Here is a 21,839-nt window from a genome sequence, read left to right on the forward strand (position 1 = left end):
TTGTAAACCGCTTTTCGCAATATTTCGATAAATATGCGAAATTGTATGTAATTATTGGATTTGCCTACTCAATATTTTAAAACTATGCTGACATTTTACTAGTCAATAAATAAAAACTATATATTTTAAGCTATAATTATTAGATAGCTATCAATATAGCACATGTGAAATATTTATTTAATCACACTTGGTTATCATAATATTCTAAATCATACATATAAAAAAGCATGTGTCATAAGTTATAAGCCAGCAGGCGGGCTTATCTCTAACAAGCAATTTCTTCCAGGCAACCCTAATAGGGAACAATTACAAGAAACACCTACAGAGAGTAAAGTACAAGAAGTACATAATTAATTTACAAAAAGATAAAATGTAACTGTAATTAAAAATAAAATATATAATTACCCGAAAGAATCTCTCTCTCCATTGGTAGCACTGGCGCTACTGGTCTCACTAGCTGGACTGGCACTGGCCTCTCCTGATGTTTTGGACTGAAATAATGAATTTACCTATTAGCATTAATTTTATATACGGTACAAAAAATAAGCCTTGCATAAAGTACCAAATAGCTATGCAACACATAAATTATACAAAAGATAAAAGTTCCGAATAAGATACTTCACGTTTCATGACGCATAGCGCTATCTGACAGCCGTGAAACGCAAAAATACTGTTTATCCTACCAATACGTAATAAACAGCTTATTTGGAACTTATCTTGAGATTGTGAAACAGACCCATAGTATATTAATTTTCGAATTGGTATTAAGATCGTATTTATTGACCTCCACGGATTTAATTGACCTCCGATGAACTTTAACAGTATTTTATTACACATTAAATACAAATTAACGATACATTATATTCAAGCCAAAAGCATTGAATTATTGCCTGATTTTATGGTGTGGTATATTGTGGTTATATAGTGGTTAAAATAGAACAATAATTAACACTAATTATTCGTGTATATACCGAGAAAACCAAAGTAATGACGAATTCCAGAAAGGAAAAAGTACTGTTAAATAACAATATTATAGAATACGTAGATGAGTACTTGTACCTCGGGCAGACAATATCTATGACCGATTCAACAACAAAAGAAATCGACACAAGAATAGCAAAAGCATGGAAGAGCTTTTGGGCGCTTAAAGAAGTCATGAAAAATAAGAAAACAAGCATGGTAATTAAAAGAAAGGTCTTCAATACTTGTGTACTACCTGTACTAACATATGGATCACAAACTTGGGCGCCTACTAAAGCGCAGTATACAAAGCTACAGGTGTGTCAAAGAGCGATGGAACGATGTATGATAGGGAAAACAAGAAGAGACAAAATAAAGAATACAGTATTAAGGAAAATAACTAAGGTAACAGATGTTACAACAACGATCAAGAAGCTAAAGTGGAAATGGGTGGGACACATCGCAAGGGGTACAGAAAAGTGGAGCAAAAAACTGCTTAACTGGTGCCCAAGGTACAGCAAACGCAAAAGAGGGAGACAACTGAGAAGGTGGATTGACCACATTAAAGAAACGGCAGGTGGTACATGGCAGAGAGTGGCACAGTGCAGAGAGGAATGGCGGGATTTGGAGGAGGCCTTTGCCAAAAAAAGGGCACACAGATGCACCAGAATTGGATTAAAATGGAAATTTGTTTAAATGTATATAAAATATATAATGTAAAATGAATCTGAATAAAGGCTATTATTATTATTATTATTATTATTCGTGTATATAGTAATACAAATAGGTGATTATAGTCAAATTTAAATAATTACGATGACAATACCACAAGGTCAATAATGATATTGAAGCTAAACTCAAATACTTCTTTAAAATACTAAGTATTTTTCATATAGCAACAAAATACAATATATTTGCTTAGTGTCTAAACGCAAGCAGAGCTGTTTGTCTGCATGACCGTGATACTCTAGTCCCTGAGGTTTGATGGGGTTCGGACCCCGTTAATGTACTTTCTAGCTGAGCTATAACACCCAATTGTTATAAATTTTATTTTATTTACTCGTAAAGTGACGGAAACACATTGAGACAGTTTTATTATTATAAACAACATCCTTGAAAAAGTAGACGGCGTGTCGGCCACAGAAGGCTAATCGCCTACTAGAAAAACAAATGATCACGACACAGATACAGCAATATGTGTCCAAGGCAATGGGCAATGGCATGTTTTTTATGTGAAGGTTGGTATATGGCAATCTTTGCCCAGACAAATATACTTTGTTGTTAATTCCCAAATAATTACTCGAATATCTTTTTAATATAAATAATATAAATTAATTCATTATTATATACTAAGTCTCACCTTGTAACAATCAAGACAGACGACGAAACCGCACTTGCCGCATGTCCAGTGGAAATTGAAGAGTGTCGTTTCACAAACGTCACAAATTTCTCTTACACCTTGAACCACGCGTTTCCACGCTATCGTCTTATCTGTGGACATTCATAATTTTTAAAGTCTGTTGCGAGGAAAAAAACAATATTACCTATATAATAAATTTTCGAAAACAAAAATTTAAGTATTGTGTACGTGTAAGTACTCCAAAGTACTGAACATTTTCCACAAAGTTTTGACTTAAAGGTCTAAGTAGGTCATAAAATTAAAATAATAAAATGTTTGCGAGTGCTACAGATAAAATATCTAAAAGGCCGTGATTTGTCAAGTTTGAATCTTTGTTGTCCTTACCTTCATTTAAATGGTGTGATTCGGCTTCCTTTTCCTGTTGTAATAGTTCACAGAATTGGTCTCCAATCTCCCTCAATAGGAAACAACTCATTTCTATATCTAATTCTGCTGCTCCAGCTGATGATGATAACCATAATTTTTTGTCATCCTAAAAACGAAAAAAAAGTTAAAAATGAAATTGTTTAAAAAAACATATCGGATAAGTTGTCTCCAAGTTTTGAGATAGATTTAAATGTTTTACTTTATAATTTGAACCAAAAGGCAAAATGTTTAAAGTAAATTTATATTTACCTCTTCAGCGTCTTTGTACGGATCGGAAAATCCAGCTATAGCTAATTGTCTATTCTTTGCATATTTCAGTCTTCGGAAAGCGTAGAAGCGGCAAAATATGTTCGGCATGTCTTTGTCGCGTTGAGCGGGCGACCAGCGACACTCGCGGCACTTAGCTAGCCTAGGGGCGACTTCGAAGCACGGCCCGTTCTGGAGAAAGGACTCCGTGCCAGGCTTCGGACGCGCCGTGGAGGGAGTTCTTCTAGGAGGGTCTTCCCTTCTCCTGCCTCCTCGTCCTCCACCTCTGGTTTTTCGTCCGCGAGCTCTGCTTCCGCCGCGCTTACTGGAAGTACTACCGCTACCACTCCCGCTCCCAGCCGAATCGGAGTCTTTATCATCACTTTCTTTATCACTTTCACTTCCACTCTCTGACGCTTTCTTTTTTTTTGGCTCATCGTTCGCCTTCTTAACGGCCCCCTTTTTCCGTTTCGCCTTCGGGGGCTTTCGCTTTGGCGGCGAACTTGGTTCACGGTCCGAACTAGAGCTGTCTTCTTCGACGTCGTCCACTCGGCCGTTCACTTCTTTGGGCTTCCGAGGTTTCGACGTTTTACGCGCGCCTCTTTGAATAGACTTCGCCGCGACCGGAACGACTATATTAGAACTCGAATCATCCGGTTCGGACACTCGGCTGAGTGTCATAGGTAGCGTTATGCAGGTGCCACCACCGCCGGAACAATCGCCTTCCCCAATGGGTGCCGTCTCATGTCTTTGAAGCCAGGCTTTTTTTCCTAGATGCCTTACGGGAGCGGCACCGTCGCGCGGACTAGGAGAGGCAATTTTAGCCGGAGTTTCGCTTTCCGCGACTGTAGTGACTGGTGGAGTAGCGGGCGGGGCGGGCGGCGTCGACGTCGTACTGATTGGGGGTGATGAGGGTATTTGTGGTATCGTCGCCGGCGCGGGACTCGCCGATGGCGTTATTTGAGGAGCGGGGGACGCGCCGGCGGCTTTCTCGGGGGTTTCCACACTGCCATCGGCCGAAGGAACTCTAACATCACAGGGGGGGCCGGGCGCCTGTGGGGCTGGCTCGGAACCTAAGGGCGTTCGGCCTACGCTCGCCGCCGCCGCTATCAAGGGCTCCGGAGCGGGACTGTCTAATCGCCGTCTTTTTGGATCCGCATCTGAAGATTCGAAAGGACACCGTCTTCTAGGCGATAGCCGATCGGGATCTTCCCGCGTCATCCCGAGATCCAACGGCTGCGTTTGACAGGGAGAAGTCGACGTTGCGGTATCTCCGTGTGCTCTGGGAGGCGGTCTAGGTTCCGGTGTCCGCGAATGCGCTACCGGAGGTGGTCTCGTTCGAAGCGCCGGCGAATACGCTGACGGCGGCGGATATGGTACCGGTGGGAGCTCGGCCTTTGTTAATTGAAGTGGTGGTTCCACTGCAATACCGAAATGTGCAGGGCTGGGGGAATTGCTCGGTTTTCCATAGATGTGAGGTGGCGCCGGACTCGATACTTTTGGTTTGACTGGAGGCGCCGTTTGGTAATATCCCGCGGGGGATCTTTGGGGAGGCGGCGGTTGATATAACCGACGGTTCTTGTCTTGAGCAGGAAGAGCCGCATGAGGTTGAGTTTGTAACGCAGGATGCGGATGTGGTGGCGCGTGAGGCGACAAACCTGTTCGATACGGCCGGGAGAGGTAATGCGGCGACGGTTCACTTCTTGGTTTGCTGGGATATGGATGCTTCTGTTCCAAATGGATCTGTTTAGCGTCATGTTTGACTATCACAGAATTTTTTTCAGGGACAAGGGGAGGTGGGGCTGGTAGATGTTGATCTTTGAGCTTATCGTACCGGTATAGGGGGTAATTGTAGGACGCGAAATTTGGTTCGCTTTTCGGAAGGCCGGGATGAGGGGGTGGTTTGTCTGACTTGGAGAGGGTATGTCTAGGTGTGTGCTGGGAATGGGGGGAGTGTGGAGCGTGAGGATTGTGTTGGGTGTATTCGGTTTGCGAGAGCCGGTCGGGAGGATGCGCCGGGGGCGAGTAGTAGGCGCGTTCTTGCGCCCGGAGCCTGTCATGCTCAGGGCCTGAGCCTCCTCTGTTGGGCGCTATATTATTGAGTAGCGACCAGGACATATTCCGCTCCCGCTATAAAAGAAATACCACCAATTACGAAACGATTCATTTATTACTGTCTTAAATTGATCATTGCATAATTACTATTCCATGCTAATGTAGTAATTAGACACATTATACATTTTTTAACGCTGCTGTATGCAATATGAAATTGCCTCCGAAAACATGTAAGTATCTCAGAAAAACTGACCTTTTGATTCGCTAGCCTCAGAGATTCCTCAAAATGCCTCGACACTAATTTTGATGCTGCATTTTCCTGTTCTCTCCTTTCCTTCTCCTCTCTTTCCTGTTTCTCCCTCTCACGTTCTCTTTCCCTCTCTATCCGTTCTCTCTCCTTTTCTTTTTGTTGCTTTTCATGCTCTCTTTGCTCCTGATCCCTTCTTTCCCTGTAGACCAAAATATTAACATTTATCTATCTATAAATAGTCTTGTAAACAAAATAGACACAAACTCCTTTTAAAATTACTTTGTTAAAGGTCTCCTCGATCTTGTCGTAATTTAATACCGGCAGAGACATATAAACGAGAGGAAATAAGATGATAAGGCGCCAAGGACATTAATACTTCACTGCTAATCGTACCACTGCTGATTTGAATTAGGGGCCGTTCAAGTAATACGTTAGAACTATTTATGGTGATTACGTCAATAGTAATTATTTACTTTTTTACAAATATATCCCACTTTGCTTTGTTTTGCTAAGAGGAAGGGAGGGATACATTGCAGTAAATCTGCTTAGATAATACTTGAACGCCTCCTTAAGGAAAAGACAATTTAAACGAAAAATAACGTCGAGCTGAAGACAGCATATTATGGCTTGTATTAGTTTGAATTTTGAAATTAGGTCAAGGTCACTGACGACTAAAATAAATGTATCTTAAAGTAGTATTAAGTTTAGAAAATAACGACTATCAAATTATTGATTACTTACTATTTGAAAGTTTGACGATTTATATATATAATAACATTTATATTACCATGTTGACTAAAATTTTAAAAAGTACTGTCAGTGGACATTATTCTTAAGTTTTAAATAAAAACTTCAATTCGAATGAATTAGTAAAGATCTTCTAAGATCTTTTTCTTTCTTGCTCGAAAGATAAATGTGAAGAAATTGACGAGCTACTAATTTTATTACGGTAATTAGTAATTCACGGAACACGATAATTCGATTATACTGAGAAATATCATTTGAAATATGTCAGTTTCTGTTCTCCATGACAATGTGTTGGGATACAGAGGATAACAGACTGGCAGTTATATACCCTTTCGTCATTAAAAAAACTAATAGATGACTATTTACTTCTGTGAAGTTGACATCTTAAATGTACATTCAAGTAAACCAAATAAGTTAACCAATATATTATACGTCAAATGTTTTTGTAATATGAATTTTTGACAGTGATGATAGCCATGCGCAACATGGCTGTAAAAAGAAGAAAAAAATTGCGGTGTAGGCGTCTACTAAATACTTCGTCTAATCGACGACTGCCATTATGACAACAGATAAAATCAATAAGACTAATCGTCTTCCATCACAGATTATATTCAGCAGAAATTGAAAGAGAGATAAAATGTAAGGTCGTGATCAAAACCGGAGATACAAGTTATCGTTATTATCAATCACGATAGAAATATATAATGTCAAGATATATGTACTATTTTTAGACTTAACTAAGTTATACTAATGTAATTATCACATTTTATGTTATCTAAATGTGAAAAAGAGGACTAATTAATCGAAATATTCATATAGTATTGTCTTTTATTATTTTAGTCGATACCAACTCCGGGGAAATAAATACAGATAATACAACATTTTGTACAGCTGTGATACTTTTTGACATTTAACACCTTTGTCTTCAGTCACCGTGACCAAGCACGCTGTAAAGCACGCGAAACGTCGGTTTAAATTTAAAATTATGACTAAATAATTATAAGTTTAAATCCGTAAAAAAGTGTTTTCTCGAAATATTCATACCGATTTTTTTATTTTTTCAGTATGGCGACGGTAGTACATACCAATTTCAGCCGCCGGCCAAGAAAAGTATGTGGCATTGTAACTAGGTTTTACATTTCATATTAGCTGTTTAAAAAATTATATTTCCAAACTGAGGTAGCTGAAGCACTATATTATGTTTGACTAATAGAATTGCCCTGATTTGCATAACTGTCTCTATGTTTTACTGTAGGTAAAACGGTTGAAGGTCATTAAGGTCAATTCAAGTAATTAATTACTGAACACCACATTAAATCTATTTAAAACACATAATAAAATATTAATGGTATTATAATTTGAAATTAATTGATATTATAACTTGTATCCTATTTTTGCTAAGCCAAAATTGGATTTAGTTACAATAGTGTACTTTATGGCCATTTAACAACATCAATAATAAGGGTTTAGTGAATTCAGTTTGCAGAATTAGACTCTCCATCGCACTGGACATAGGTTCATTGTTACATTTTGTCCTTATTTTATTAGTATTACATAAGCTCAATTAGTAGCTTAAAGTTACTTAAAAACTTATTTGAATATATATAGAAGACTTATTTATGGAAAATAAATTAATATCTGAAATAATCTTCCTAAACAAGCAACAAAATGTATTACGGACCTACAAAAATAGACAAATCTTCAGATATATATAGAAAAGCCCTTTCAAAATAATAATCTTCTTTGACTTTACAATCTTAACACTGAAATAATTCTCTTTGCTACAAGATTTTGTCTATCAAATGAAAAATGAAAGGATAGATTCAGGTTTTAGTAAATAACTTTTTAAGATTTTAGATTAATTTACTTGACTATCTATGTGACTTTTTAAATGGCATTTTAACAGACACATGTACAACCATTGTAAACGCACTTTTGAATGTATCTTTCTGATATGTCTGATTATGTAATTAGTATTTGAATTGTCTCTATTCTTATTGTACTAGTTGTGTAAGGCAACAAGAAACTAATTAAAAATACAAATTACATGCTAGTGTCAAAACCTATGAATTTTTAATTAGCATACTTGATTTTGCTTTTATTCCTGTGTTTGTGAAAGTGCAGAATTTATAAATATATATACGATTCTTTGCTGGATTCATATGTTTATGTAAAAAAAGAAAACAGAAATAGAACAGTCAGTAGTTTGATTTATTGAAATATTATTCTATCATTTTTTATATTGTAAACAAACTTTTCACAAATTACATAAATAATATATTCTTTTTAATCATATTTTTATCACATATAGGTATTTTACTAAGGTATATTGTTATATAACATAATGTCACGATGACATGGAATTATTGATAACTGCGAAAAACATAATCACGTCAGCGTATGAGTTGTCTATTTATATACTATGTAGAATAAAGATTCACATGCGATTATAATGTCTTCCTATTCAGACATCAAACATGATCTAATTAAAACTGTGGGATTTTATGAATAAATAATGACAGTACCAAACCCAGTCTACTAGTTTCAGTAATTTGAAAACTTAATAAACTCAAATGGTTATTACTTTGCTTGAATAAAAGAAGAATTCATTTTTTCAAATATAAGAATTATTTTTGGTAAAACAATCTTAGTACTGTTATCAAACAACGGCCTTATATACAATTTCTAAAATTTAACGAGAATTAACGCAAAAACATGATATTTTCTTTAGCAAAAAAACATTTTAGTTTTTTTTTTAATTTTTATGACGTGGAAACGTCATTTTGGCCCTCCTATTATCTACCCTATCAACGAAGTACTTTATTTATTTGAAAAAAAGTAAAAAAGGGGAAAAGGACGAAAACTGAAAGCGGAAATGGACATCTATCTCATCTTGATCCTTCATTTTATTTAATAACCTTGAAATGTTTTATTAACAGGAAGATAATTTATTCTTATCTTGAGTTTATTTTTATAGCGTTTTATCATTCTGAGATGGCATAACATACATAAAAGCGTATTTAAACTTATCTCGTAAAGATAACAGTGTGCAAATACTGTATTTCTATTCTTTAAACAATGGGTTTGTTTTTACCATGTTAATTAACAATTTCGAGCACAACTACAGGGGCTACGATTAAAACCGTGCAACAAGTAGCAGAGAAATTATTAATCATCTTTTTTGGAACCTTCTTTCCTGTTTTACTATCTACTACTTCTACTAAATGTATGTAGTTCAAGCCTGATATATTTTACCTTGAATTCTATAAGTGAACTAAGCAAATAGGACTCACCGTAACAGTCTTTCGTGTCTCTCTCTATCGAAGTTAGCGGCCGCAAGGTAGTCGTCCGCAATGGCATGATGCAACGGCGCATGCAGCGGTGGCTGGTAGCGCTGCTTCCACAGCAGCTCGCCCGCGTAGAGCGAGGGCGGCGGTGGCGGCAGATGCAGCAAGGGCGGTGGCGGACCACCTCCGTAGCCATGGGCCATCCCTCGCCACTCCTCCACGGAACTGGCCGAGCCGCCCGAACGCACACCACTCACGCCCGAGTCGGACCGATCGTCCGCATCTCGCGCGCTCACTATCACACAATCGTCCTCCTCGGAGGCCACGGCGCTGGCAACATCCGCGCCCACACTCACTTCACTCTTAACTTCACTTTCTTTTAATTCCACGGGCGTTAAGCACTTTTCCTCACTGGCTTCCACCACATCACTTGCACTCACACTTTTTGTGGCACCTGCAACAAGAGAAAATGCGAATTAGTTTATGTTGAACTGAAATATATTCAGGAACTCTTCTTGATTGTCAGATCCAGCCAAGATCTTTTTGCATCATCAGCAGATTGATTATATCAGAGAAAGTGGCAATAATCACTGTCATTTTGCCAAGTAAACGTGGAAGTCTACGTCAGTCTGTGGCATGACAGTTTAAATAAACACGTTTGGGATAAAGCCAACATTACACTCATTCACTATGCGCCAATCGCTCAGTATAATTGACCGCGTCTAACCTTCGAACCTCGCATACCAACTACTGAACAAAAATCTTGTAAATAACAATTATTACAAATCGAGAAGTCTGGTCAATTCGATCATTGGTAAACCTTGATAATAATTATTACATCAGTTACTTTCAAAAGCGTGCAACGACTATTATAAATGGTGCCGACCGTGGGCGTGACAAGAATAAAACTGAAGTCACGTTCCTGCAACATTATTACAAGTGACAAACCGGAACAGGAAGATGACAGAGGGATGTATTGAGAAAAAATGTTTGGCATTTGGCAGGGTTTCGCTGTATATACACGTGAATAACTGGATGCCGGCCAAGAAGTGTTGCCAAATGTTTGATATGTATGCATTTTTGGCAATAAATCTAGATAAAGATGACAGATCGAGTATACAATGACAGCATCGTTGAATACGCCGACTTAAATATTAAAACGTTTTCGAAACGGCAATTAATTTAGCTTATTTACATACACAAACATTCAAGAATTAAAATTCTTGAAAATAATTAAGTAGATATTAGCATTCGACACGAAATCGAAACAGACGTGTGTGCGAAACGAAGAGTACAAAAGAATTTTAATGAGTAGCCGTTACCGTCGATCCGCATTTACATAATTGCATAAATAATTATTCATAGCCTGTATAAAATTTATCAAAAGAGTCATCTCTATTCTCAGGAGTGCATAATAATAATTTATCGAGATACTGTCGCAAAGCGGACTTGAAACTTGTCTTACCAGTTAGTTTGATAGCACCGTTTTGCACCTGACAGTTTAAACGATTAATTGTTATTTTCAAAATCCGGAAACGGTTAGGTTAACAATTATTAAAATCCACATTAACGGTAACCGACTTTATCAAAAAACTGTTAAGCATATAATGTACAAAACATTGTTACTGTCATGTTAGAAAGACGAGAGAAAATAAAAAGAACTTCCACTAAACAAATGACTATTGAAAATGTGTAAACAAAAGAGTCTCGACTCGAGACAATGGCGCAATGATCAACGGGCTGGTACAATGGGGTAACAAATAACTGGCCGGTAAGAGTAACTACGACAGACTGATTGACAAGACAAACGCTGAGGCGGAACCGGTGAGAGCTTTTCATTAGCTAGAAAGGAATAGCAAAAAGTTGACACAAACACACAGCGACGCACCATAAATATTGCTATTGAATTATTCATAGCGAATGTTGCAAATGTCTGACAAAAATGGCGATGTTAATTCGACACGCAAACATGGTATGTAGGTTATGTTATGTTAAATGATTCTTTGAAATACCAAGTTTTATGTAGAACTATGTTGAATGTTTAACCACAAATGAAGATCCTGTCTGAATTATTCATAGTAGTTAATTATTAAACAACAATTGTCGTTAACGAGTCATACGAAGTAAGAACGTTGTCATTGCTTAAAGTCATAAAAGTACTTTGATTATAAGTTTAAATGAAAACTTCAGTACGTACAGTGGTTTATTAATTTATACTATGAATAAATATCTACCTACAACAATTAAAAGATATAAAACCTATATTTTTTAGTCATTCTAGTCAATGACAAAATCATAGGCCCACCGGATATTATTGTATTTTTATCTATAGTCTGTACCATCAATGTAACTCGTAAACTAAAGCCAACCGATCGTAACTATCAGATGTATCGCAGAATCTCGTTAAAACCATTAGTGCATGTCGAGTCGTGAAGCGTGTAATGAAACACTTCCACTCGGACAATAACCGCTCGTTAATGGGACACTACAGAATACTGAGCTTTCTCTGCAACATAATTATTGCATTACGTTACATAATACGACATATACGCGACTTAATTGGATTATCTTGACCCGCAAACTTTCGTAAAACGACTTTAGTATGATATTAGTCAGGTAAAATCAAGTTCTCCAATTGTTGATATAGAATTAATGAAGTATGTTACACAAACTGTAAGTAAATCTATAGGTTCGGGCTGTCAAAATTCGACGACGTATTTACACGTTGTTATACGAGAAATCTACCGTTAAGTTGGTAAGCCCGTTTACCGATCAAAATAAGAGCTAATTTGTAAATCAAATTAATTCATATTTGTCATTGAAAAACATGTTTAGAAGGCATGTACAATACCTAAAACGAATATCGTATACTAATTCCTTACTCATACACACAAATGAGCGAAATAATATTTGTTTTACGCCGTTATTTACCTAGAATATACTCTATTGCGCAATGTATAGGTGAAGAATGCGGAGGCGGTCTCTAATCTTCTTAACATCTCACGATATAATGCTCGTGACTCAGTATACGATAACTAGATTCTTGATAGCCTATGTGCCTTTAGAAAGTTCTTGAAATAAAGCTATCGTTGGTTCAACTTGCATTATTTAGCGCTCGGGTTTCATTCTTGATTTTACTTTATTCAATAAAAATACGTACCTATTTGACAAATATCATATACTTGGTTTGACAATGGAGTACTCGAATCATATAACATGGCAGACACTTATTTATCACCAATGAGTATAGTAGTTATAGTTTTCTCACAAGACATTTATAGTAGGTGTTAGGTTAAAAAGTTTAATACTCACTTTTTGTTGGTATATTAACGCTATATGCAGTTTTCAATTACCATGTATAAACACTAATCTGATTGAAGCGAATATCTAATCAAAAATCACAATGTTCAAACTTCAAAGTCACACAAATATATCCGTTCTAAAAATAGGAATCCTCAGTGATGACCGTTGAAAATTAAAAACAATCCACACGATTGCGTCCTTGAATGCGGTCAGGAAATTGTACGAAGTAACCAGGCGTTCACCTGCACTCACACACACACACAGATCTAGAAGGCTACACGTTAATTGCACAGAGATGATCTATGCTGAAATGTAGCTTAAAATAGAACAGGCGTGCTTAAGCCTCGGCGGCGCACAAAGAACTGAAACGCGGAGAAGTGGTGGTCGGTGGGGCGCGGGGGAAGGGGGGCGCCAGTCTCACTGCCCGACGTAGCACAACGTAGCAACAAGTGAACGGCAATGCGGGTGTGAGGAGGGCAGAGGGATGGTAATGGGGAGCTCTCCCCGCGCATACAGAGAGCGCACCTGACGGCAATGCAATGCATGTAGCACCCGTCTATACGTCCACCAATATATTCACTAGACCGGCTACGATAACATAACAGGAAGAGCAGATGTTGATAATCACGATGTGCGTCCGACTTTGGCGTAATGACACACCATTTATGGCTTTATGTAACTGGAAATACTAGCGACGTGCCAATAAATCGTATGTAACAAGGGAATTTTAAGTGCTAATTTATTTGGTTACTTATACATATAACGGCCTCTTTGGGTTTTCAATACGACTAATTAATCGTTCTAAATAGGTGCATTTCTGTGATAAAATATGTACGTGTTTATGAAAACATTACTTATCTGGAATATGAAGCAATTGCTTTAGTAATCTACTTATCGCTACGTGATAATAGGATTAAATGAATGTATTATAATATTGTTTACAAAAAGATAACATTATCTTTGAAACAAAGAATTTTAGTGCAAAATATAATTTCGTCGGATGAAAATAAACGTTTATTTATAGCCGTGGTGTAATTTAGAGCAACATAAACAAAATATCGATCGTTGACCAACATGCCGGGTGCTTAAACAACTGCCAGCTATTTGGCAAACATCCAACTATTCCGGTAAAGTCTATACGGCTTGTGTTTATGACGCGGAATAGCAAATATTTCTCACGTTTAATATCTTATTATTGGAATTAATAAACCTGAGTAAAAACTTGTTTTGAATTAGGATTGAATTACAACACTTTCCATGACCGCGTTACAATGCGTGTTTTTGCCGGCCGATTGGTCGAGTAAAAAGCTAATTAACTTTTTCAGTGTTGCAGCCCACAGAATTGTTCATTAAATCTCTGATTACAGTTGGACCAATTCAGATACGATGTTTAACGTTATAGTTAACGTTTTAATAATTGGTTACTTAATTAACGACTAAGGTAATATTATAATATTAATAGTAATTCGTATCTCGCCTTGAGCGCTGTCAAATATGTCAAACGTCATACGGAAAAAATGGTTTGACAGCTGGAAACGTGATTTAAGTTTGTTTGAGAAAGTAAACGTACGTTAGTAGAGCCAATAATGCAGTTTGTAAGCAAGACACGTAAAAACATGGTGCTTCTATTTTGGCCTTGCGTTAATCATGTTAATATGCGAATGTTACGTGCAATTTGCAAACGACCTCCGAGAACCTATATTTTAATAATAATACGTTCCAAATATAATAAAACTAAATACGCTATCGCAATGTGCTAAACCGACACGACGGGAATTTGTTGATAGGAAACGCAAACAGTTGATAACCTGACTGTTAGATAAGTATATTATCTAAATAATGTCAAATGATAAGGATGGCAACTATAATTGGAGAACAAAAACTAAATATGTTTATTGTCTGTGAACGGATTATAAACAGTCATTTGTTAGCGCACCGCTGCCAACGAAATGTCAAAGTTGAAATGTTTCGCGAAGTAAGGGAAAACGTTTTATAAATTTGCACGCAATTAGAAGTTAAAGGATCGTTCTAGGATGATTTCTAGGGTTAAAAGACGCGTAAATAGAAGATATGCCCATCTTGCAGGGACAAGGGATGCGAATGCACTTCCACCTCTGAATAAAAAAGGCAATTAGATGTGACGTCAAGTGTTGTAAGTTCGAGCGTGCGACGCGTGGGAGAAAACTTTATAAACGAAATGAGGTTTACAAACACAGAATGTTTGCGATTGGCTCGAACAATGAGTTATTCAACGTTATCAATAGCTAACACAGCTGCGACGAGGCGTAGACGATATAGATTGAATTAATTTGACGACTGCGTGATGCAATAACAATGAATCATTATGACATTTTATGAACATCATTGTAAAAATACCTCGCATTCTCTTTGTTTACGACTGCGTATAATAAAATACTATGTGTTCATATAGTATCTATAATCGATTCTTCCATTAAAATCAAATTTATTTTACAACTCATCTATTACTATGAGGGTCAAACAATTAATAAAGGAAAAATTGTTATTATATTCACGACTGTATATTCTTATTTCGTCATCTTATCAAGTACAAGACCGGTCAGCGATCGTATGTCAAAAACCGCACAGCGCAATAAATTGTCTCGTAAACATTGCCGTTCGGTCGCATTCATGCATAATTGATGAGGGTTCGGGCAAACTCGTGGATTCCAGTCGGTCACGACTCGGCCGAATAGCGCGCCTGCGGCAGCCATTTTGTAGAGCCCGTCCGCCCTGCGAGTTGTGAATATTTATAATGTAATCACCTAAAATAATGAAAACGTTTCACGTTCTTTGCTATGATAAGAAACGTCATACCCAATCAGAACGTAAATGTATAAATATCCCTGTGAAAATTAGTTTTTTTTAGATTTTGGAATAATCTTATTCGGTAACACTATTTTTGTTTGAATAATATATTAACTTATTGTCTTAATGTCTCTATTGTTATGAATCAAATAAGAATATATTTAAATAAATACTAACCTCGCATTAAGGAAAATATACGGAGAATGTTTTTGTAACGGAAAATACCAATGTACCTAATATATATTAATATAACTAATTGTAAACTAATTATTTAGTACGAAAACTTTATCGTACAATGTTTGATAGTCAAGCAAGTGAGATTTTGCGCTGATGCGTTGCGGTTAAGGCCTACGGCAGAAAGCTCATTATGATGAAAGTCTACCGCCGCTTTGAAAGGGCGACGTAATACGAAATGAAACATGCCTGCTCGTCTGCTAGCAACCGCAATAGCTTACAAAGTACCAAAGCCTATGACCTCAGTCTGAACTTGTCTAACCAGTACCACCAGTGCCCTGAAATTATCCACATGAACAATTTTAAGACATATTCAAATGTGCGTTGACACAAAACAATTGAGTACACATTTCCTGTCATGCACTGCGCAGTATTTATGTCTATACACGCTGACATTACAAATGAAGAGTAGACAGTTTGTGTGTGACGATATTTATTGTGGGAATCGAAACTTAATGACTAGGCACTCTCAGTTTACTGCACATACATCTAATTAAACAGCGACCATGCACTTTTGTAAAAAACATATATTTTACTGTATAAGCGAAAAGGGGCGTAGTTTTGGATAATAAATCGTGATCGAATGAAATCATTCAGCGGTAACTCTCTCCATGCCACCCTATACAACACAGAGCATTAAGTCTTTCGTATTAACGCTTAAAAGCTGTTATCAAGGGTTTTCCTTAGAAATGGCTGCCGCACGATAATTTGGATATTTGCCAAGTAATGTTTCGACACGTTACACTGGGTTCTGTTATCGGATATCTAGCGAAATGTGTTTGTAACCGTTTTAAAATACGTTGCTCTGCAGTCTCTCCTCTGCCAACATTTAACTGTGCAAATGTCATACTTTTAAGATTATATTCCTAGAATATATTATGTTTCTTTGCCTATTCACTTACGCCTTGGCTAAAAATCCTTTTTGTATTCACCGCTGTTAACAAGTAAATTATGAATAAACAAATAAAAGGTATTCAATAAAATTATTGCAAACCTGAAGAACTGGTTTTTAGGTCGCTTACCTACTTACTGACCTTTTCAATATGATTCTTAACAGCCTGTGCCGCTGTCAATTGCACCGCTTTATCTCGTTTGATATTATTGCGAAATAAAATTTAAAACCACACAAGGCTAACTGTGAAAAGGCGCTGAAAGAAAATGTCACAATTTAGCTGGCTCTGGGGAGTTCGAGGGAGAAGGGGTGAGGCCCACCCACTTAACGATCCTTGTGTTTACGTTGTCGCCCATGAATCGAGCTACTACCGGGGAAAACTTTGATTAGTTAATCTTTATTTATAGTAATAAGATGTTTCTATGCAGCGCTGAGTTATCACTTTTATTTGGCTTATCACCGACGGAAATGTTTGCCGTGACTTGCCCCAATTTAACGGCTGATAAGGGGATTCAATTAGATATCTTATCGCTATCACAATGTTGTGTGTGCTCGCTAAACACATCTTATCTTTTATTAAATACTCGAGTCTTTGATCTTCACGTAGCCTCGTCTAATATAATAACGGTACCAGGCTTCCGCTCCCAGGCGATTGCCATGGCAACGATAAGACCCTGCGCTAGCCGGGCCGATCCATTATGTTATTTATTCTCACAGACGGCTACCCTATTGAGCAGCTGATTTCTTTCATAGAGCGTAATAATTCGTCTACTTTTTGCGGCCCTTACAAATTTGTTACGAAAATTTGTAATTTTTATATGATAATAGTCCACTATATTTATCATTTCAATTTCCTTCCGTATAGTAAGAACTTAGGCTAATGTTATGTTGCGGAAAACAATGTATATTAAACCATATAGCAGTTTAGCTAATACCTTCATGATATATCAATTGATTGCGTTTAATCAAAATGCACTTGATTGCAAAACTAGGTTGATATTATGCGGGTGGCATTCAATGTGAAATGTTTTTCATTATTCAATATTAGCCCTTATACAATCGCTGTTATGAATGGTGAATTTACACAGGTGTCATGTCGATGCGTGCATTGAAATCCAACGTCAACCCTTCTCTTGTGCCAGGGAGGGACCGCATAAATACGCCAGCCCTCCCGCTACCCTCTTCATTTTTATTCACGTTTCAAAGGAAAACATTGACGGAAGATAGGGGACGCCGAGGGCGATTTGAATTATTATTCTTGTAAATGACTGATACAGCATTTCCTTTGTCACAGGAATGTGGCGATTCAACTATTTTCAGTTGCGTAATCCACACTTATTAGGTCAAAATATTAATGTAGAAATATTCCATGTATTACATTTTATTGTTAACAATAAGCGAGAGACAATTGATATATTCCAACGATTAATAATCCGTGCGATGCGATATTTGTGTGAAAAAACGATTGTTACCTGTTTACAATAGATTCTTCGCGGAAACGCTATTCAGATGTTACATGAAGATTATTTCTAGTTTACATTTCGCTGAGACCATTGTATTAACAACGGTACGCGGATGACATCATTGAATTCATAATTGTTTGAATAATTACATTGCGAATGCAGTGGTAGCGTTTTTATAATGCAAGAACTAATGACTCACTTCGTGCAGCCTATCGACAGTTTTAAAGGAAAAGAAAGAGATAATTAAAACGATACATTCAATTAAGTGCCAGTTGTGTTAAAACCGCGAAGCAAGGCCAACGATATCATGCGAAAATCGACATGTTTTATGTAGGCCAGAGCGACTGTTGTAGAGTAGCATTCCTTTACATTTGCAGTAGCGATTTACGATCAAGATAGTTTCGTTTTCACGTCCGAATGGCTTTGCGCATTTTGTCCATTCGTGTTCCATAATGGCCGAATCGTGACCAATGAAAGATGATCTCCGATGGTTCAATAGGTCGCTATTATGTTGTACAGTTGATGAAGCGACGACGTGGCGTGGGAGACCTCCTTAGTTTTGTCGTTGTTTTTTTTTATTCTTGTCGAGTATTGAGGCGTGACGAGCATGACGCCTGCAGTCTACTTTATCCATAGACGAGTTGCGCAATGAACGGGACAGAGCTAACTTCGTATTCCGCAGACGCCATTGTGCATTCACTTTCTCAACCTACATTATTGTTAATCAACAATAAAGAGTCGTGTGCTAGAAACGCTCAGAGGTTAAAGATTTATGAGTATTTTTATCCATAAATTTGGTAATAATTTATGCTATAAGCCTTGAGCGGGGTTGGCCCAGTGGATTGCTGAGGTCGTAAGTTCGATACCAATGGATGGATATTTTGATGTGTGCTTTTAACATTCGCTTGAACGGTGAAGGAAAACTTTGTGAGGAAACCGGCTTGTTTAAAATTCAAAAGTCCACACCGTCTGTCAGGCAGAGGAGGCTGATCACCTACTTGCCTTTTAGATTGACATTTGATTATGAAACACGTACATAAATTTAACGCCCATCCTAAAAGAAGTCAGAAATAATTTAAAAAAAATTATTCAGAAATTTTTAGTATAGGAATTTTAATAAATAATTATACAATGCGTTTTCTATTCACTTACAAAAATTAGTTATACAAAAGTATTATAAACAATTTAAAAAAATATTAGTAGACACAGAGATTACCGTTGTGATTTAAATTTTTATTTAACCTTGGCTCAATACAAATGAAATCGGTTTCAGGAGTTATATAAAAATACATTATTCACATAGATCTTTAATACATAAGCTTATCGCTATACAATTTTAGTTTGTAAACTTTACAGAAACATATTTTAACCCTAAAATCGAAACGATTTTGACAGCGACTGAGTCGTTTTTCTCCTCTTTAAATATACATTTTCTTGCATATATACGAATAAAGAAAATGATAAAAACATGCTTACTTATGTACACATTAAAAACAATTCTTTAATGTATAGAATATGTAAATGTTTTTAAGAGGAAAACCTATATTATGATTCTATTCTCATAAACGCCGGTTGCGAAAACATGTTGATAATAAAATTAACATAATTAGCTATTTTATTCTACTGCATATATATTTAAAATTTTATTGAGGGACAAACAGATAAGTTACACAATCTAGGTAAACCTATTATATGTTCTGTGAGATAAACATTTTTAACGTCAGTGAAAGTTGTAGAAAGTAATAAATAATGATTTATATAACTTCCCAACTAAATTGACATTAATATACGTACTTATCATATAAACAACGAAAAAAATATTGTCTTTGGCACTTGAAATTTTACCTATTAATTGACGTATTACGTTGCTGAAAATGGATTAAATGATAAACCCACAATTATGTTACCACATAACAAATATAAACAAATCAATAATAATCGTGGGAACTAATAATAATTACAGTCATTAACATTAAAAGGTAGATCTGAACAAGTCCTACCATTAGCGTTCGAACTGATATAACTTCGAAATTCCAATAAAACCGGTCCAAATTTGCAATTGAATTAATTAACAGTCCGGAAATTGAGATCACGATTTCTTTTTTAAGTCTGACTCAGTTTATGAAGCCTTGATATAATTTATTATTTTTATTCATAAGTTTCATTATTATTAAACGAAACAGACATTGCCTTAGCAACTGTGGGCGTCCATAAATCATGCTTAATTAAATGTCGAGGTTCTTGACTTCGTAATGAATCCGGTAGACTTAGTTTTAATAAACAAAGTTGCTTTTCAGTTACACTTCGGTGATCTTACTTAGATTAAGTTTTTTTCGTATTCGTACGTAATAATAAATTCAGATCAGATCCTTACCCGTCTTAGACTGTTCCCTCAATATTAACACGTTCTTCTTCTTCAGTCGCACTGCTCATTTCATAAGGCCGTGTTAGCGGCACAACATCCTCCACTCTCCCATATCTTCGGAAAGCCTCTAAGTCTGGGTGGTTAGACCCGTAATTCCCTTTATTTAACCGGTCCAGCGAGTAGGGGATCTGTCTCGATGTCTGGTGCCCTACACTCTGCTAGTCGCGATGAGTTTATCTAGACTTTTAGGATCTCTGCGTGTTACATGTCCCAAAAATACTCAGGATACAGGGTTCAAGTAGTAACCGTCTTAATATAGCCAAATAAAATTAATTAACGTTCCTCGTCTTATTTCACCGTTTTGTTATATTCTTATACGTCTCTCAGTCGAATTCGATTCAGGGTCTGATATTTTAGATAAGTATATATTACAGATTACAGATTACTCCAATGCAGAAATTAAATTTATCACATACAAAACAATACATATAAAAAAACAACAACAGTAAACAATCAAAATATATACAGATACATATACTAGATATAAATTACCTATAATAGGAACCTGAAACCTTTTGTCAGTTCATTCAACGGATAACCAAAAGCTATTAATCTATGCAGTTCATTAATTATTTCCATACATTGTATCAGGTAATTTTATGAAACTTAAGTAAAGTTACATTACTACTATTCCCGTATTGTTCTTAAATTAATTACACCATTACACAACTGCAATGTGGCGTCACGATGCCTATTTGTGCTAGCGTTCATTTGCCAAAAGCTATTAATTACTGACGGAGAATAGAATTTCCCGGCGGCTAATCCCCCGGAGACGGTCCCGACAACGTTGATTAATGTGTTCAAATCTTTTTATACTATGATGTACGCCTTCATAGTTTATTGGCAAATGGCTTGTATTGAATTCAATAGTGTCTAGGTGGTTTTTAGTTCAACTTCAGTTTAACGCATATTTCTGCCAAAAAGATCAACCAATTCAACCAAGGTAACTATGAAAAAAGGTATATTTTTTGTGTCTACCCTTCTGTGTGAAATGTAATTAGAAGTGTGTGTGGTGGTTAAATTGTGATTTGTTACATGTTTCAGTGGGTATTTCCGACAGGTGTTACAGTGGGTATTTCCACATACGCCTAAAACCAGTAGATTTTAATGCGCAAACGCACCTTGGATATAAAAAGTTACGTTACGATGTGTATACGCGAATAACCTTCTTCTGGGTTAGCCGAACGTAAATAGTCTCACATCCGTTTCGAACGTAAATAAATTATAAACGTTGAACAGAACCAAGCTTTAAATAGTGAATTATTTATAAAATTTTTGATTAACGAAACAATTCTTTGCCATACACACACACAACGACAGTTAACTTAAATACTTGTAATAAAAACAATTTGTAATCGGTTTATA

General features: G+C 36.5%; 1 protein-coding gene across 3 annotated transcripts in view; it reads right to left on the bottom strand.

Annotated features, from left to right (window-relative positions):
• LOC110992579 (lysine-specific demethylase 3A) overlaps nucleotides 1-21,839 on the bottom strand; it is a 131,308-nt gene that overhangs the window by 4,193 nt on the left and 105,276 nt on the right. For all 3 annotated transcript variants that reach the window (XM_022258458.2, XM_022258457.2, XM_045629590.1), the window contains 6 exons: nucleotides 9,338-9,785; nucleotides 5,301-5,496; nucleotides 2,996-5,122; nucleotides 2,705-2,852; nucleotides 2,321-2,451; nucleotides 406-491 (listed from right to left, as the gene is read on the bottom strand). In XM_022258458.2, coding sequence (XP_022114150.2) covers nucleotides 406-491; nucleotides 2,321-2,451; nucleotides 2,705-2,852; nucleotides 2,996-5,122; nucleotides 5,301-5,496; nucleotides 9,338-9,785 — 3,136 coding nt within the window. The remainder of the gene's footprint in view (nucleotides 1-405; nucleotides 492-2,320; nucleotides 2,452-2,704; nucleotides 2,853-2,995; nucleotides 5,123-5,300; nucleotides 5,497-9,337; nucleotides 9,786-21,839) is intronic.

This window comes from Pieris rapae, chromosome 9, assembly GCF_905147795.1.
Source record: "Pieris rapae chromosome 9, ilPieRapa1.1, whole genome shotgun sequence".
NCBI lineage: Eukaryota > Metazoa > Arthropoda > Insecta > Lepidoptera > Pieridae > Pieris > Pieris rapae.